Source organism: Cornus florida, unplaced genomic scaffold (genome assembly GCF_030987335.1).
Source record: "Cornus florida cultivar Cherokee Brave unplaced genomic scaffold, ASM3098733v1 CherokeeBrave_3.0.0_Hap2_Chr08, whole genome shotgun sequence".
Taxonomy (NCBI): Eukaryota; Viridiplantae; Streptophyta; class Magnoliopsida; order Cornales; family Cornaceae; genus Cornus; species Cornus florida.
In genome coordinates this window covers 35,357,361-35,372,691 of record NW_026775578.1, presented here as the reverse complement: position 1 = coordinate 35,372,691, position 15,331 = coordinate 35,357,361, and the positions used below count along the sequence as shown (strand labels likewise).

The window sequence follows — 15,331 nt, the reverse complement described above, 5'->3', positions numbered from 1 at the left end:
GCTAACTGTTATCATCTTGATAATAGTGGGATTACGTGGAATGTTTATTTTCGGCGTTCATTTCAGGATTGGGAGTTTGAAGAGGTGAGCATTTTCTTGGATCAATTGTATCAGCAAGAAGGAATTGGCAGGGGTTTTGACAGTTTAAATTGGATTCCCTCCTCTCACGGGCGTTTTACAGTTAGGTCCTTGTTTTTCTGTCTGTCTAATTTTGCATCCTATGATTTTCCTTGGAAGACTATTTGGTGCTCCATGGTCCCTACTAGGGTGGCATTCTTTGTATGGACTGCTGTTTGGGGAAAGATTTTGACGATCGATAATCTGAGGAAAAGGGGAAATTTTCTTGTTAATTGGTGCTGTTTATGTAAGCAGAATGGGGAGTCAGTCGATCATCTCCTAATGCATTGCTTTGTAGTGCGCGATTGCTGGAATCTCATTCTTGGCCTATTTGGCACGTGTTGGGTAATGCCACGTTCTACTAGGGAGCTAATTCATAATTGGAGAGGTTGTCGTGTGAGTAGGAGCGTTCGTGCTTATTAGAGATCTGTACCACATTGTATTTGGTGGTGTATCTGGAATGAGCGAAATAGAAGAATGTTTGAAGGGAGGGAGTCGTCTACAGCGACACTGAAACTTTTTATCATTCGCTCTCTTTTTTGTTATGTGAACAGAAGTTCGTGTTCCTCTTCTGTTGCTTTAATTTCTTTTCTGGATTCTTTGGGGCCTTGAACCCCGGTTCCTTTGTCCACGGGACGCGTTCCCCTATTGAACGCCCTTTTTAATTTATTATTACTTATCAAAAAAAAAAAAGTGAGTGATGAAAAATAAAATTCTAGTTCAGAAATTCTACTTTTTTGGAATTTTGTGTAAAGTAGATGTGGGAAAAGCATGGGAATTTTTCTCAACCGTCTGATAGGTAGAAAGTGTGTCGTAAATTAAGGTGGCGATGCCATATTCTAGGCATCAGAGTTGGCTTAAAGCTAAAGGATGTGGAAGGAATGTGTTTCTGAGTGGCTTTTGAATTATCTAAAATGACATTTTTTGTTGAAGAGTGTTGAAAGATATAAAAATTGAAGAGAGAATTTAAACATGAAGAACACAAAGATAGGCACACAAAGTCCAAAGGGCTACATAACCTTTATTATATTCTCTCTTGATTTTTTGTATACATGATCAATTCTGCTTATAGGTGAAAGAATAGAGACATGTGATAAATATGATATAGGAAACTCCTAAAATCACTCCCATGATTGATTCATATCAACATGTTAAAGGAGTGATTTAAGGGTTTTTAATCATTCCTATAATAATATTCTCCAACACCTCTCTCAGGTTGGTACATAGAGATTTTTACTCAAGTGTCCAACTCTAAACTAAATACAAAGTTGTCCAAAGTCTGAGATGAGTAGATCAAAGACGAGTTGATCTGAAGATCGGAGACGAGTTGATCGTGAGATCCGAGACGAGTTGATCCGAAGATCCAAGACGAGTATAGAGTAGGGTATCATAAACCTGCTCTGATACCATGTTGAAAGATACAAAAATTGAAGAGAGAACTTAAACATGAAGAACACAAGAATAGACACAAAGCCCAAAGGGCGGCTACATAACCTTTATTGTCTTCTCTCTTGATTTTTTGTATACATGATCAATTCTATTTATAGGTGAAAGAATAGATATATGTGATAAATATGATATAGGAAACATTCCTAAAATCACTCCCATGATTGATTCATATCAATATGTCAAAGGAGTGATTTAAGGGTTCTAATCATCCTATAATAATATTCTCCAACAAAGAGATTTGGGTATGGCAGAGGCTCAACACCATCTTGCCCAGTTTGCGGGAAAAGGCTTTGTTGAGTTTATTGTTCCTTGTCTTTTGTTGGTCGATGTTAATTGAGGATTCTGGGAGGAGTAGATTGGATACGGTTGCAAAAAAATTGCCACCCTCAGACTTGAACTTGTTTTCTCTTGCTGGTTGCCATTGCACCAAGTAATAATCCCTAATTTCAAGATTTAATTAATAGAGCAATTATGCTTTGAAAGTAAATAACTATCACAATCCTAGTCAGCATCAAGTTGAAGAAATTTATGAAAATAAAATTTAACTTAGCAATTGGTTAAGCATCCACGACCTCAAAATAAGACTTAATATAACCACAAATCATATGAAATTTGGTGGGACTTAATTCCTTTTCAATCTAGATAATTTATGTGATAAGATGTGACAATTTGGACCTATCTAATTATTTGTGATATGTTTCATCAAATGTTTTTGGTGACGAGAATCATTTTCCCTGTGGAAACCAGTTTTTGAGCCACAAAAAAGGACATTGCGATGGGGAATGATGAACCCAAGGGGAGGAGGAAGAAAGGGAGACCTAATTATAACATATTCGTACCTAAAATTTTAATAGATCAGTTACTCGTGTGATTCCGGACTGTCCTCTATATTTCTAATTTACTGATTCTTGAACAATTTGTTTAGGCTTCAAATGTAGTCAGTGAGCATGACATATTACCCGGAGCATTGTGTATTTCTCAAGACAATCTTAAGGGAATGGGTGATAGAAGACCTTGGGAAGAAATTACTCAAGATCTAGTGTGGAAGTTAGGGATCAAATGGATCAATGCAAAAAGGAATTTAAGGAGGTTTTGATGTTTATAGTTGAGATTATTCCTCGGAATAATCCCTTTCATTTTTGGGATTTTTCCTCATCACTTTGGTGATGAATCTTATGGAAGAGGAAGAGGATGGTGCCCCTATTTCTCAGCATCATCGGGAAATAGGCTTCTGATTCCAACGTGATCAGAGAGGAAGTTGACATATTCATATTGAGGTATTAAAACTGACAAGTTGAAACGGATACTCGAGTTGATGAAGTGAGGATCTTGATAGCAGCTTTCAACTTTTCTTTTGTTTTATAGGTCAGCAACCTCCATTAAAACTGACAAGTTGGGAATAGTCGGAACAAAGCGGGGAAATGGTTGAAACAAAGCGGGGAAATGGCCGGAACAATGCCTGGAAAAGCCGGAACTACGCCGGGAAAGGAATGTGAAGACATCGAGAATATGCTCCATGATAATAATTCCAATACTCCCCCTCAAATTCTAGATGAGATGACAAGAACAACTTGGCTCTGATAGCACGTTAAAATTTTGGATACGGAAATAAGAAATGCAAATAGGAAAAGGGAAGAGAGAAAACACAGGTATATACATCGTTCGACACTAAGGCCTACATCCATAGACATAGAGCAACCAAGGGTTACATTTTTATTATTCAGATCTGTATATTGCTTGAGTACAAAGAGTCTATATATAGGCATGGTAAAGATAATAATATATGGAAGGTGTACAATAGTCAAAGGAGGCACCATGACTGGTGGAGGATTTTGCTCCACCGTTATATAAAAATATTTATAATTGGAAGGAAATTGATTGGATCACCATGATTGGTGGAGGATTTTGCTCTACAATTATATTGAAATATTTATATATTTCAACACTCTCCCTCAAGTTGGAGCATGAATATCATGAATGCCCAACTTGCTAAAGAAATGCCTTGAAAGATGATGAAAAGGTGTCCGAAACAAAGTCGGGAAAGGCCGGAACTAAGCCGGTAAATGGCCTAAACTATGTTGGGAAATGGCCGGAACAACGCCGGCGGCCCAAACAAGTTGATAAAAACTGCTGCAATGCTATCGAACACACCGGCAACCCAAACAAGTAGATAAAAATTGTCGGAAACACGGCAAAGACAAAAACAATGCTACCGAACACATCGACAGCCCAACCAAATTAACAAAAAGTTGCCGAAGACACGGTAAAGGCGAGAACAATGCTATTGAACACACCGGTGGCCCAAACAAGTTGATAAAAACTGTCGGAGACATGGCAAAGGCACAAAACATTACTACTGAACAAACCGGTAGCCCAAATAAGTCACAAATAGCACTGAGAAACCTTTAGCAACATTTCAGATGCTAAAGGAATACCCTAAAATAGGTGTTTGAACCTAGGAAGAGAAATTAGGCTCTGATACCATGTTGAAAAGCATAAAATGGAAGTGAAGAGATAAATAAAACAAGTAGAACACACATATATTACGTAGTTCAACCACTAGGGCCTACATCCACAGACAAAGAGCCACTAAGAGCTACATTTTTATTATTCAGATCTGTAGATTGCTTGAGTACAAGGAGCCTATATATAGGCATGGTAAATATAAGAATATATGGAAGGTGTACAATAGTCAAAAGGAGGCACCATGATTGGTGGAGGATTTTGCTCCACCGTTATATAAAAATATTTATTATTAGAAGGAAATTGACCGGATCACCATGATTGGTGAAGGATTTTGCTCCACAATTATATATAGAAATATTAATATATTTCAACACTCCTTCTCAAGTTGGAGCATGAATATCATGAATGCCCAACTTGCTAAAGAAACGCCTTGAAAGATGATGAAAAGGTGTTTGGAACAAAGCTGGGAAAGGCCGGAACTAAGCCGGGGAAATGGCCGGAACAAAGCCGGGAAATGGCTGGAATAAAGCTGGGGAAAAGCCGGAACAACGCCGGGAAATGGCTGGAACAAAGCCGGGGAAAAGCCGGAACAACGCCGGGAAATGGCATGAACAACGCCGAAAAATGGCCGGAACAATGCTAGGAAAAAGCTGGAACTACGCCCGGAAAGGAATGTGAAGACATAGAGAATATGCTCCATGATAATAATTCCAATACTTCCCCACAAATTCGAGATGAGATTTTAAGAACAACTTGGCTCTTATAGCATGTTAAATTTTGGATGCGGATATAAGAAATACAAATAGGAAAAGGGAAGAGAGAAAACACAGGTATATACATCGTTCGGCACTAAGGCCTACATCCATAGACAGAGCTATTAAGGGCTACATTTTTATTTCAGATCTATATATTGCTCGAGTACAAGGAGCCTATATATAGGCATGGTAAGTATAAGAATATATGGAAGGTGCACAATAGTCAAAGGAGGCACCATGATTGGTGGAGGATTTTGCTCCACCATTATATAAAAATATTTATAATTGGAAGGAAATTGACTGGATCACCATGATTGGTGGAGGATTTCGCTCCACAATTGTATAGAAATATTTATATATTTCAACAGGTTTTATACCGAGTCACCCTAGACCATCTCCTTGGAACAACCATTTTGTTCTTTGACTGTCAAATAAATAGTTGTCTTTTATATATGTAAAAAGATGTTGAAAACGGAGTGGCTTAGTATCTTGATGTCAACACTATTCACCTTTGTTATGTTTAGTTATTAATGCTAGTCTTTTTAATTTTTTAATTTTTATACACATTGTTAGGCCAGATCTATCAAGCACTCTTTCTGGCCTCTGTATATATTATTGCTGACTCAATGAATCCGAGAAAATTAATTGATATCTGTATAATTTGATTAAAATCCTGACCCCCTTTCCCTCTTTTTGGTTCTTATTGTAGGATCTGAATTCTGCACACCAAAGCTTTGCTCGATTACACACTGGGTTCTTTGGTATACCTCACACGTTCTCCATCGTCAGGCTTCTAGGGTCTAGATCATTGCCTTGGCTTATCCGAGCCCTTCTAGATCATATATCAAATAAGGTATATTATGCCTCGGAGACTGCGTTTGTTTACAAAGTTACTAAATAAATTGTGATTTGCAAGTTCAATAATTAATGCAAAGTTCATGCAAGACAAATTCACCGTTTACTTTCCTCTTTATGTGATTCATTTTATATTTTATAGTTTGTTTCACATAGAACTTACATTGTAGCTATTTTTTTTTTTTTTATCTTGATGGTTATTTTGCATATCTCATGGTTTGTTGGTAGAAGTTATTTGTGAGATATAATTGTGAGAGATTATCCTAAACAGGCTGTCTGAATCTTGTTATTTACAAATTTTGGAACATTAATTTTAGGTCACTTCTGCCATGCCAGGTTAAGTTCTGTTCCTTAAAACAAAAGTGTCTCCTTGTTTTTGCTCCCCTATCTCTTAAGTTAGTCAGAGAAGATCATACAAGGAATATCAAAAACCCTAATTAGTAATCATAGATGGGAACATTATGTGTAATCGTTAATTTACTAACCTGGAGATTCAATTCTTCCAGACTTTACCTTATAATTTATCAGAAACAATGGTCTCTTTTGTGGAATTTAGTGGTGCATTGTTGTACAGATTGTTCATAGCTCTGTCGCAGGTTCCACCACTTCATCCATCTGGGGTAAAATTGTAGTGGTGTCATGTCATCTAATGTACAAATTATGCTGTGTAAGGGAATTGTTGGATAGTATAAGGCGAGCGGAACACACTTTTTGCATATTAGCATTCCCATAGTGGTGAAGCAATTCTCTAACTTGTTTAACAAAAACACTATATTTCGCTGTCTGGCTTACCATCAAAGATGGGTGATAGAGTGAGAGAAGCAAAAAAGAAAGAACAGGAAGGAGAGAGAAAGAGAGGTGGCAGAATATCTGCAACTTTTATTAATTCTACCAAACCTAGATATTAGTATCTCTTTTTTAGATAGTATCATGAAGGCCTTATATAGGAAAACCTAAAACAAGAGATAAATACTAAACCTAGCCAAAACATATACTGAAGGTAAATTTAATCTCTGAAAATAAGAAAAATACTAAATAGTCAAAAGGCAAAAACTACCGAATAATATGATTCCTAAAACAACAAATATAAGAAGGTAACCCTAAAAACTATCCTACACCATCGACTGGAATTTCAGCTCTCGCTTAAACTTGAGAAGGCTGTTGTTTTGGCTGGCCACTGTGGCTTTGCCTTATTATTTCTTCAACTGCTTCGTTGCAACTCTTGCCGCTCTTGATTTTTCCTTTCTATTTAGTTGCTCATCCTTTCTTAGGAGTACCACTGCACTCGATGATGCTCCTTTTATCTGAGACACCAGTTGCAAAACGAGATCTGTTAGGGCACTGAAGTGCTACTCCATTAGAGATAAGTGGCACTGAATGCTTCTGTCTTGAAGATCCTCTTCCTGCCTTCTTTTTTGCTGATTGATCTGCCATATTCTGCACTTGCCATACTGGGAGCACATTGGAACCATACAATAGATTTTCAGCAAGAGGGTGGGTTCCAAAGGATCTGAAATAGGAAACGGATATTTCTTCATCTAATCCGCTACACTTGGATTTTAGAGACCTAAGAGAACTGAAAGGCATTTAGATTAGAGAGCACACAAATTTTTTATTGGAGAACTCTCTTACTCAAAGCATGTATTTTATTTATTTTTTCTTGCGTCAGGAAAATTATAAAGGTCCATTTTAGAAGAGAATGTACTTGTATAAAAAGTAAATCCTAAACTGACTTCACGAATTATGGTTCTTCTATTGTCTCTTCTTTCTGTCTTTGTGATTCATGCTCTTTCTGAGCTATTCAAACCCCGAGTTCTGAGACATCTTTATGTAAATTAAGTTTCACGAGTCTTTCTTTTAGTTATACTCTTTTCAAGCAACATACACCAAGAAAGTTCTCTTGTGGATGGTTAATTTGCTATGGTTCAAACTTACATATAACAGCACCAAAACTTTAAGTATATACTACAATATCTGCTGCTTTGTTTCCAACTCTTTCCCTTATCCTTATAAATCCTCTTTTCAATTGTTCATTTTATAATGTCCAATGGCTCACACAGTTTGCTTCTTGTAAGTCAATAAATCAATAAACCAACTAATGCATCATGGAAAAAAATTGTAATCATTCATTTCTTTTTCATAATTTTTTTTTTCCCTTTCTGTGGGTTTTGATCACAAAAGTCAACTTTATTCTGTGTTTTCTTTTTTATATGTTATCCTAAAATTTCTATTTCCTAAAAGCATGTTATCTAGTTTTATGCCCCAATGCGACTCCCAAAGCCTAACAGCAAGATACATGACAATCCGCTATCTTGGACGCAGGAAATCATACTTTACCCTTTAGTTTCTGCATGTACTTTACCCTTTAGTTTCTGCATGTACTTATGTCAAGATTTTATTGGAATTTTAGCTACGGGTGTGGTAACATTTTATGTTCCATCTGTCTCAGATAACTAACCTTGAACCGATGATAACTGGACTGCAAGAAGCATTGCCAAAATCTATTGGACTACTTTCTTTCGATGCAGGTGTTACAGGTACATAGTGGTTATATAATTGTTTGCTTGAGGTCTCTAATTCTTTTCTTTATGAGGGAAACTGTGTTTAGAAAGTCATCGCATCTTCTTTTACTTCATTTTGAAAGTCAATTCTGGAATGAAAGACTCAAATGTTACTAAATCAGTGCCTTCTGCACTGATGAATGTTATAGAAGTTTATGGTTTCATTGTCGAAATGATCAGCATATTTCTGTCCAATCATCATTGAGATGAATGAAAATTTACCAAGACATCCGGTTAGTAATTGTAGTGGTGGTTTCTTGGACTTCCAACTTGCTTGTATTCCTGAACCCAAACCCAAAAGACCTTAAATGTGGTCAAACAGCTACTGATCGGTAACCATGTCAACATTTGATTAGGGGTGGCAATTCATGTCATGACAGGGGTATCTTTATATGGGTCGGCACGAACATGACACAATTATTATTCGTGTCAAGGAACCTTGACACAAACACGACACAATTATTGAACTGGTAACACGACATGACCAGTGCAAATTGTTTAATAAATGGGTTAAGACTTGACATGACAAGACATGGTTAATTAAAATTCCATAGTATTAGGGCCATTTCAAAGATGGACAAGACATGTTTAGTTCTACGGGTCTTAATCGGGTTATAAATGGGTTGACGGGTCGAATACGAACACAACACGTTTAATTAGTGCATCATTCAGGTCTACACGATTATGACCTGCACACAATCAAATAAAATCCAAACTCACTTATCCTATGTCTTGTTGGAGTCCTGTTAGCGTGTCGTGGAGTATTGCCACCACTACATTCGACCTTGTGTATGAAAACCCCTAGTTGAGTCTAATCATAACATTCTTTCGAAGAGTTGAGGTCTGTGCATGTATGTTTCCAATACATATCGCCTGTGTTTTGATGTTAAAACTGACTGAACCCAAGGACATGTTTCACATGCAAAGTGGTTTCATGAAAATCTACCTCATTCAGAATCCAAAACTAGAAAACTGTGGTCTAGGTGCCAAGGTTATGAGTGCTAGCTGTATCATTGTCGAAAAGGAATTCTTGCATGATTGCCCAAATTAACTCAGAATCATGACACTTTCCATAATCCCAAATTAACGATTTCTGTGTTGAATTGTTAAATGATATTTTCGTCATCTTTTATGGTATTTAAGTTTAACTTTTTATGCTTAGGTTGTTCGAGGCTTGTAAAAGAACATCTTAACTGGGGGTCAAAATCAGAACTCAAAGCAGAGGTTCTTCGTGGAATAAAGGAGATTGGTAGCATATTATACCTGATGGGGCTTCTAGATATTGTTTTGGTGAGTTCCTTATATTCCATATTTCATCATCATTTAATCTTGGCGGAAGCAACTATTGCCCATTAGCGAAGTAAAAAATTGCAGCAACTGAACCTGATAGTGAAAGAAGCAAGAATAATTTGCGAAACAATTTAATTTGTTGTGAGACTCTATCAGACAATGCAATCTATCTTGTAGGAACTAGGCAAAAACATGCTAAAGCTTAATTTCGTCGTACTACAGATGATTTCATATTATAATAAAGTTTATTTATCAAATTTATCCCTGAAATTGTCGTCTTGCATTATTCATTAGAATATAATAAAGTGCTCCTCTTGTGACTGCAGATGATGATCTTAAGCGTCTAAGCAATGGCTATCTTATTTTGTTTATGAATCCTAATCAAAGCTATTTTGTCGTCTTGCATGTCATATTTATTTTTAGATGCTAGCTCCTTACAGTTTTACTCTCCTATGTTCAACAGAGAGAAGTAGATACCACACATTTCATGCAAACAGCCCCTTGGTTGGGATTGATTCCTGGTGCAGATGGGCAAATATTGCAGTCCCAGGAAGGGGCAGAGAGCCCTATTGTCACTCTGTTTAAATCAGCTACTGCTTCAACTGTGTCAAATCCTGGGTGCTCAAATCTGACATCCTTCTACACCATATCGAAACAGGCAGAAGCTGCTGGTGCGTAATTGCCTATCATTTAATATTCTACTGAATGTCTATTGTTGTTTAGGTAACTTTATGAAGGTTGGTAGAATCTGGAACACGTGCATGGATTAAGTATACAGTAATGCTTGTGTATGTTTTTCTTGAAGGACTCCATTTTTGTTTTCTTTTTTCCTTTTTATGCTTGTGGTTGATTATAATAATATAGTTCTCTTTGGCATTCTGCTTTTTTTCATTCTACTGGATTTCTAAAGCTTAATAACTTTCTAATACTAAGTAATACCTCATTTCCTACAAACTTGATCGAAAGGTATTTCAATATTATGCTTCGATGTGAGGTTAGAACAATTTTTGGTCTTACTATGCCACAGTGAGATACAAGCATTTGAAGGTTGAAGTGTAGAAGTGAAAAATGGATAAATTTGGATTAGGTGTTCACAATATGGAAAAACGGAAATACTAACAACTGCGGAAAGAGAATAGAAGACAATAAAGGATGACCATTGTTATTAAATTTAATTGAAAAGGACTCTGTGAATGAGGAGTAGTGGTAATAATATTGAAATTGAAAAGGGATTGTGCAGAGTTTCTAATAGTGCCCAAGTGTGTATCTCATTCTAATTATAGGTTTTCGTTTTATGGGAGCACCCTTTCCGTATTATAGCAATGGATTAGTCTTCTCAAATTAAAATATCTTTGATCCTTGGCAAGTTCACTTGTAATCTACATCCCTCATGGACAATGACTTGATTATAGTTTTAAATTGTCCTACGCTTAAAGTTGTAGTATTTTGGATACAAACTTTCACAACATATCTTTGAAAAGACCTCGAGAGACTTATTCATATAAATTATTCATTCTTTCATTTGCAGTTTATTTTCAGGTATTTAGCCCCTTCGGGGAGGCGGAGGATATGCCACTCAAGTCAAGGCTTTGGACATGTGTGTGCGAGTACATTTATCTATCAAAAATTAAATAAATAAATAATCATGAGAAAACAATGATCAGAATAGGATATGTCTAATACTCCTATTGTAGAAAAGGAAGGAACAAGTTCCTAATGCACTAGAAATTACATATATGTTATGCTAAAATAGGTATTAAAATTTGGTGAAGTGTATATACACCATTATACCCTCGAACAGGAAGAGGCAAGTATCAAATTATTCATGTTTAGAAAACATTAATAAGCCTGTTACAGAAATTAGCGTAAGAAAAAGTGCTCATTTGATATATGAAGACAAAGTTGAAAAGAATTTAAAAAAAAAAAAAAAAAAAATGATAAGGAAGAAGAGTATAAAGCAAAATCTCAACATTCCTTTTTACTTATGGACGTTATGATGGAGGGGCTCCCTTGCAAATTAGGAAAATTATAAAGACCACATAAACAGGACATTATCTCTCTCTCTATATATTTGTATATACAAATCTAGATGCACCTATCTTCTATATCAGAGGAAGAGTCTTAGGGCTAAAACTCCCCTGCAGAGATATTTAGAAGTAAAGAACGCTTGGTACTTGATGTCTTCCACTCTTGATGTAAGACTCCTCCAAGCTTGCTCCTGTCCTATACTCTGGATGTTATGGCATGCAAATGTTTTCACGTCCAGTCTAAATGATAGAAGCTCCGTGTGAACTTGTTGTTTATTTGTCCTTTATTTTAGTGGTAGGTAATTAGTTAAACACTGTTTTTGAAAATTTTGATCCTCTACAAGCCTTTTTTTTTTGTTTAATTAAAATCCCCTGTTATATTCTGATTCTGAAGTTTCATATATTTGTTCATTTATTCATAAATTTTGTGGGATCAAGCATCTTGCGTTCTTTGCAGATCTGTTGTACAAGGCAAACATGAATACTGGAAGTGTGCTGGAATATGCCCTTGCTTTTACTAGCGCAGCATTGGATAAATATTGTAGTAAATGGAGTGCAGCTCCCAAGACTGGGTTTATTGACATTACAACTTCAAAGGACTTCTATCGTATTTTTAGTGGTCTCCAAATTGTAAGGAACAACCTTTTAACCTCTTTGTTTCCCATAAAGAATGGGAAAAAACAAATTCATGTGGTCGAGGCTATTCTGTGTTGGATAAATGCTTGGATAGCGATGATAAATTTTTAATTTTTGGAAAACCTCAGTAGGGAACCACCTATTTAATTAACAATATTGTGGTTTTTTAGATACCGCTGCTGCTATATTTATTTCTTTCCAGATGTTGCATTGCATAACCTTACTTTCAACACATTCTCAATTTAGTAGTCCCCACATTCACACTTTCTCCATCCCTGGTGACTTTACTACTATTCCCATCATCGACTCTTATCTTCTCGATCTCCCTCACCTAGTGAAATAATAATAAAGATTCACTTTCCAACCCGCATACTCCCTTGCCATGCCTCCTTTTTATACTCTTCTCTAAGTGTCTTTGCCATCAATACAGCCCACTGGAAAGCCCAAGTTGCCATCTGAAGAAACCCCAACTAGTTGTGGTTGGTTTTGATGGATTTTATGAATGAAAAATGTTTAATCCAAGAGCCTGGCCAATCCGATTCCTACCCCCACAAAAGAAGTCGGGGGTCAGGTTGGGCTCAGGCTTGGGTTAAGGATTCTATACTTCGGGTTGCCTGAGTTACACCCTTACTTGGACCAAACCTCTCCAAGTTTCAACTAATTGGTAATATTCATTTTATTTTTTTATTTCACCTAGATCTAACATGGAAGTGCTTTTTGGCACTAGATCTATAAACTTTGTTTCTTGGTGACAGGTATTCCTCATCTTATGGTTGCAACTTCTGTAATGGGACAGTGATATGTATGCTATACTTTTCTTTTGGTGTATTTTATTTCGAAATATTTTTTTCTCCTTTCGGCTTAGCTGCTGCATCACTTACTGCTGCTGCTAGTTGGACTAGTGGTTGTATTCAAGTCAGTCACCTAATTACTTTGAAGATTGAGACCTTTTTCAGTGTCATGTTAAATGTTCCAAATCTTTTACTGATTGATCAAATTGTTATGGTGTATAGTAATTGAGATGATAGAAGATTATATGTAGATATATTGTTGTTTTAATATGTTGTCTGTTCTTTCAACTGTAGGAATATCTGGAGCAATCTGTTCAATTAGCACCAAACAATCAAGAAGTGCTGGGTGATTCAGTAGCCTGGGGTGGTTGTACTTTAATGTACTTACTTGGCCAACAATTGCATTTTGAACTCTTTGATTTTTCCTATCAAATCCTCAATATTGCAGAAGCAGAGGCTGCAATGATCACACAAACTCAAAAGAATCCTAATTTGGCCCAGGTATTAACATTTTTTTTTTTATCTCAACTATTTTTTATGTATTCAAATTAAAAATTCCACATATTTGAAAATTGATTTTCTTGTAGATTTATGTGCTCCTGAGAGATTACCTTGTAAGATTTTGTTTTAGCACTATGAAGCATAATATCTGCATTGCATTTTATATTTCCATGTCACAGCCCTATTTTATTTCGATGATTCTGCCAATTATTCTTATAATTTAAGGGGATGGATATCAGTAACTGATTGTACTGGGATGACATACCAAGGTATATTCTATCAACGAAAGATTTAACCAATATTGCCAACTGGCATCCATTTAGTTGTTCAATACGTTAATAATAATTTACAAGATATTTGACAAGAATTAACTTTTTAAAACTGTACTAATCTTGTGACGTCCACACCGCTTGGAGGGGGGGAAGTTGTTGGCACTTATAAGGAGGGGTGTCTTTTACTTGTGTAGACGTACTTGGAAACCGTGAGCACCAACATGGTGCAAAATGGACAATATTTATACGTGAGGCGGGTCCTAACAGATGGTATCATAGCCAATCCCCAGCCTGATTATGGGGGGAGCGTGCACAAGCCTGTTGTGATAAATAGAGTAACTGAGCCTTGATATGCACGCCTTTAACAACTAAGTGGAAGACATTGGCAAGCCTGATAAATGTTCTTTAGGACCATATGAAAAATTGGAGACTTTAGTGGTTGCCTTTTGAGATACATCTTCTTCAACCACTTGAATGTATCAATAAAATCACTAGTATCTCTACACTCTCCTAGGTTATTTAACAAAATTTGGTGGAGTCTTTTGATTAATATCTTCAAGTGCAAATATTGGAACTTATGTAACGAAATATTTGTGTTTCTCACATAAATATATGTGGTTATTGCTCCTTGTACTTGTGATGATAGATTGAATTCTTTTGTAAAAATAATACTCACTAATTTCTAATTGATGTAACTAGTGGGATAATTTCCTCAAGTTTATTAAGTATAGAATTGAGGAAAAAGTAATCGAAGGAGAGAAGGCAGTGGAGAAGATGGAGCAGAAACAGTTAGTTCAAAGCCAGAGAATGTAACTTGTGGGATAAGTTTCTTGAGTTTGGTTATTGTTTCTAAATTGATTCTCCTTTCTACAGGGGTGGGAAGCCCTATTGGAAGCTATGAAGAAAGCCCGAAGATTGAACAATCATGTGTTCTCTATGCTGAAAGCACGCTGCCCGCTAGAAGACAAACTGGCATGTGCCATCAAGCAAAGTGGTGCCCCTCTGCATCGGATCAAATTTGAAAACACAGTCTCTGCGTTTGAAACACTGCCGCAAAGAGGTGCCTGAGTCGTCTGGTTCCTTCAACCTCTGTACTTCTTTTTGTTGCTATATTAATAATGTTGTGTATATATGTAAAAAACACGTTCACAGTGCTAAAATTGTAGCCATTGAATTATGTTGTCTGTGTCCAAGCTTCGGCTCAATGTTTGGTAGTAATGAAACTTTAAAATCAGTAAAATCTGGATTCTCAGCTTAAATGTGTCATTGTTAGTAGAATCAAGCTTGGGGCTCAACTATTCCAAAATATTTCTTGTATCATAATTTTATGATTGGTGTGAGTTGGATAAAGGGGGTATGGATATATCAACCTTGACAGACACTCTCAACCTTCCTGATTGGCAAGGAGATATCAGAACATGAATGCAGGAAATAACCTAGAGACTATACTGAAACCTCTGCTTCAATGTGGTAGCCGTTGGAGGCACGAAATGGTAGAATTTTCAGTGAAAAAACATGGGATGCATGGAAGATCCCGGAAAAGCTAGTGGCAGCTCATTGTGTTCATCCAAGCCAGAGCAAGTGACTCCCAAGGGAATCAGGCAATGGATT

At 36.4% G+C, this 15,331-nt stretch overlaps 1 protein-coding gene across 2 annotated transcripts in view; it reads left to right on the top strand.

The window, feature by feature from the left end:
- Positions 1-14,979, top strand: part of LOC132271272 (protein PIR) — a 57,323-nt gene extending 42,344 nt beyond the window's left edge. Inside the window, exons 25-31 of one of the 2 annotated variants that reach the window (XM_059772597.1) lie at positions 5,497-5,640; positions 8,092-8,179; positions 9,366-9,493; positions 9,957-10,164; positions 11,978-12,150; positions 13,242-13,448; positions 14,594-14,979. In XM_059772597.1, coding sequence (XP_059628580.1) covers positions 5,497-5,640; positions 8,092-8,179; positions 9,366-9,493; positions 9,957-10,164; positions 11,978-12,150; positions 13,242-13,448; positions 14,594-14,788 — 1,143 coding nt within the window. In that variant the 3' untranslated portion in view covers positions 14,789-14,979. Of the gene's footprint in view, positions 1-5,496; positions 5,641-8,091; positions 8,180-9,365; positions 9,494-9,956; positions 10,165-11,021; positions 11,950-11,977; positions 12,151-13,241; positions 13,449-14,593 lie in introns of those variants that run through there. The other variant, XM_059772598.1, reaches the window with a different exon arrangement.
- Positions 14,980-15,331: the final 352 nt, after the last annotated feature.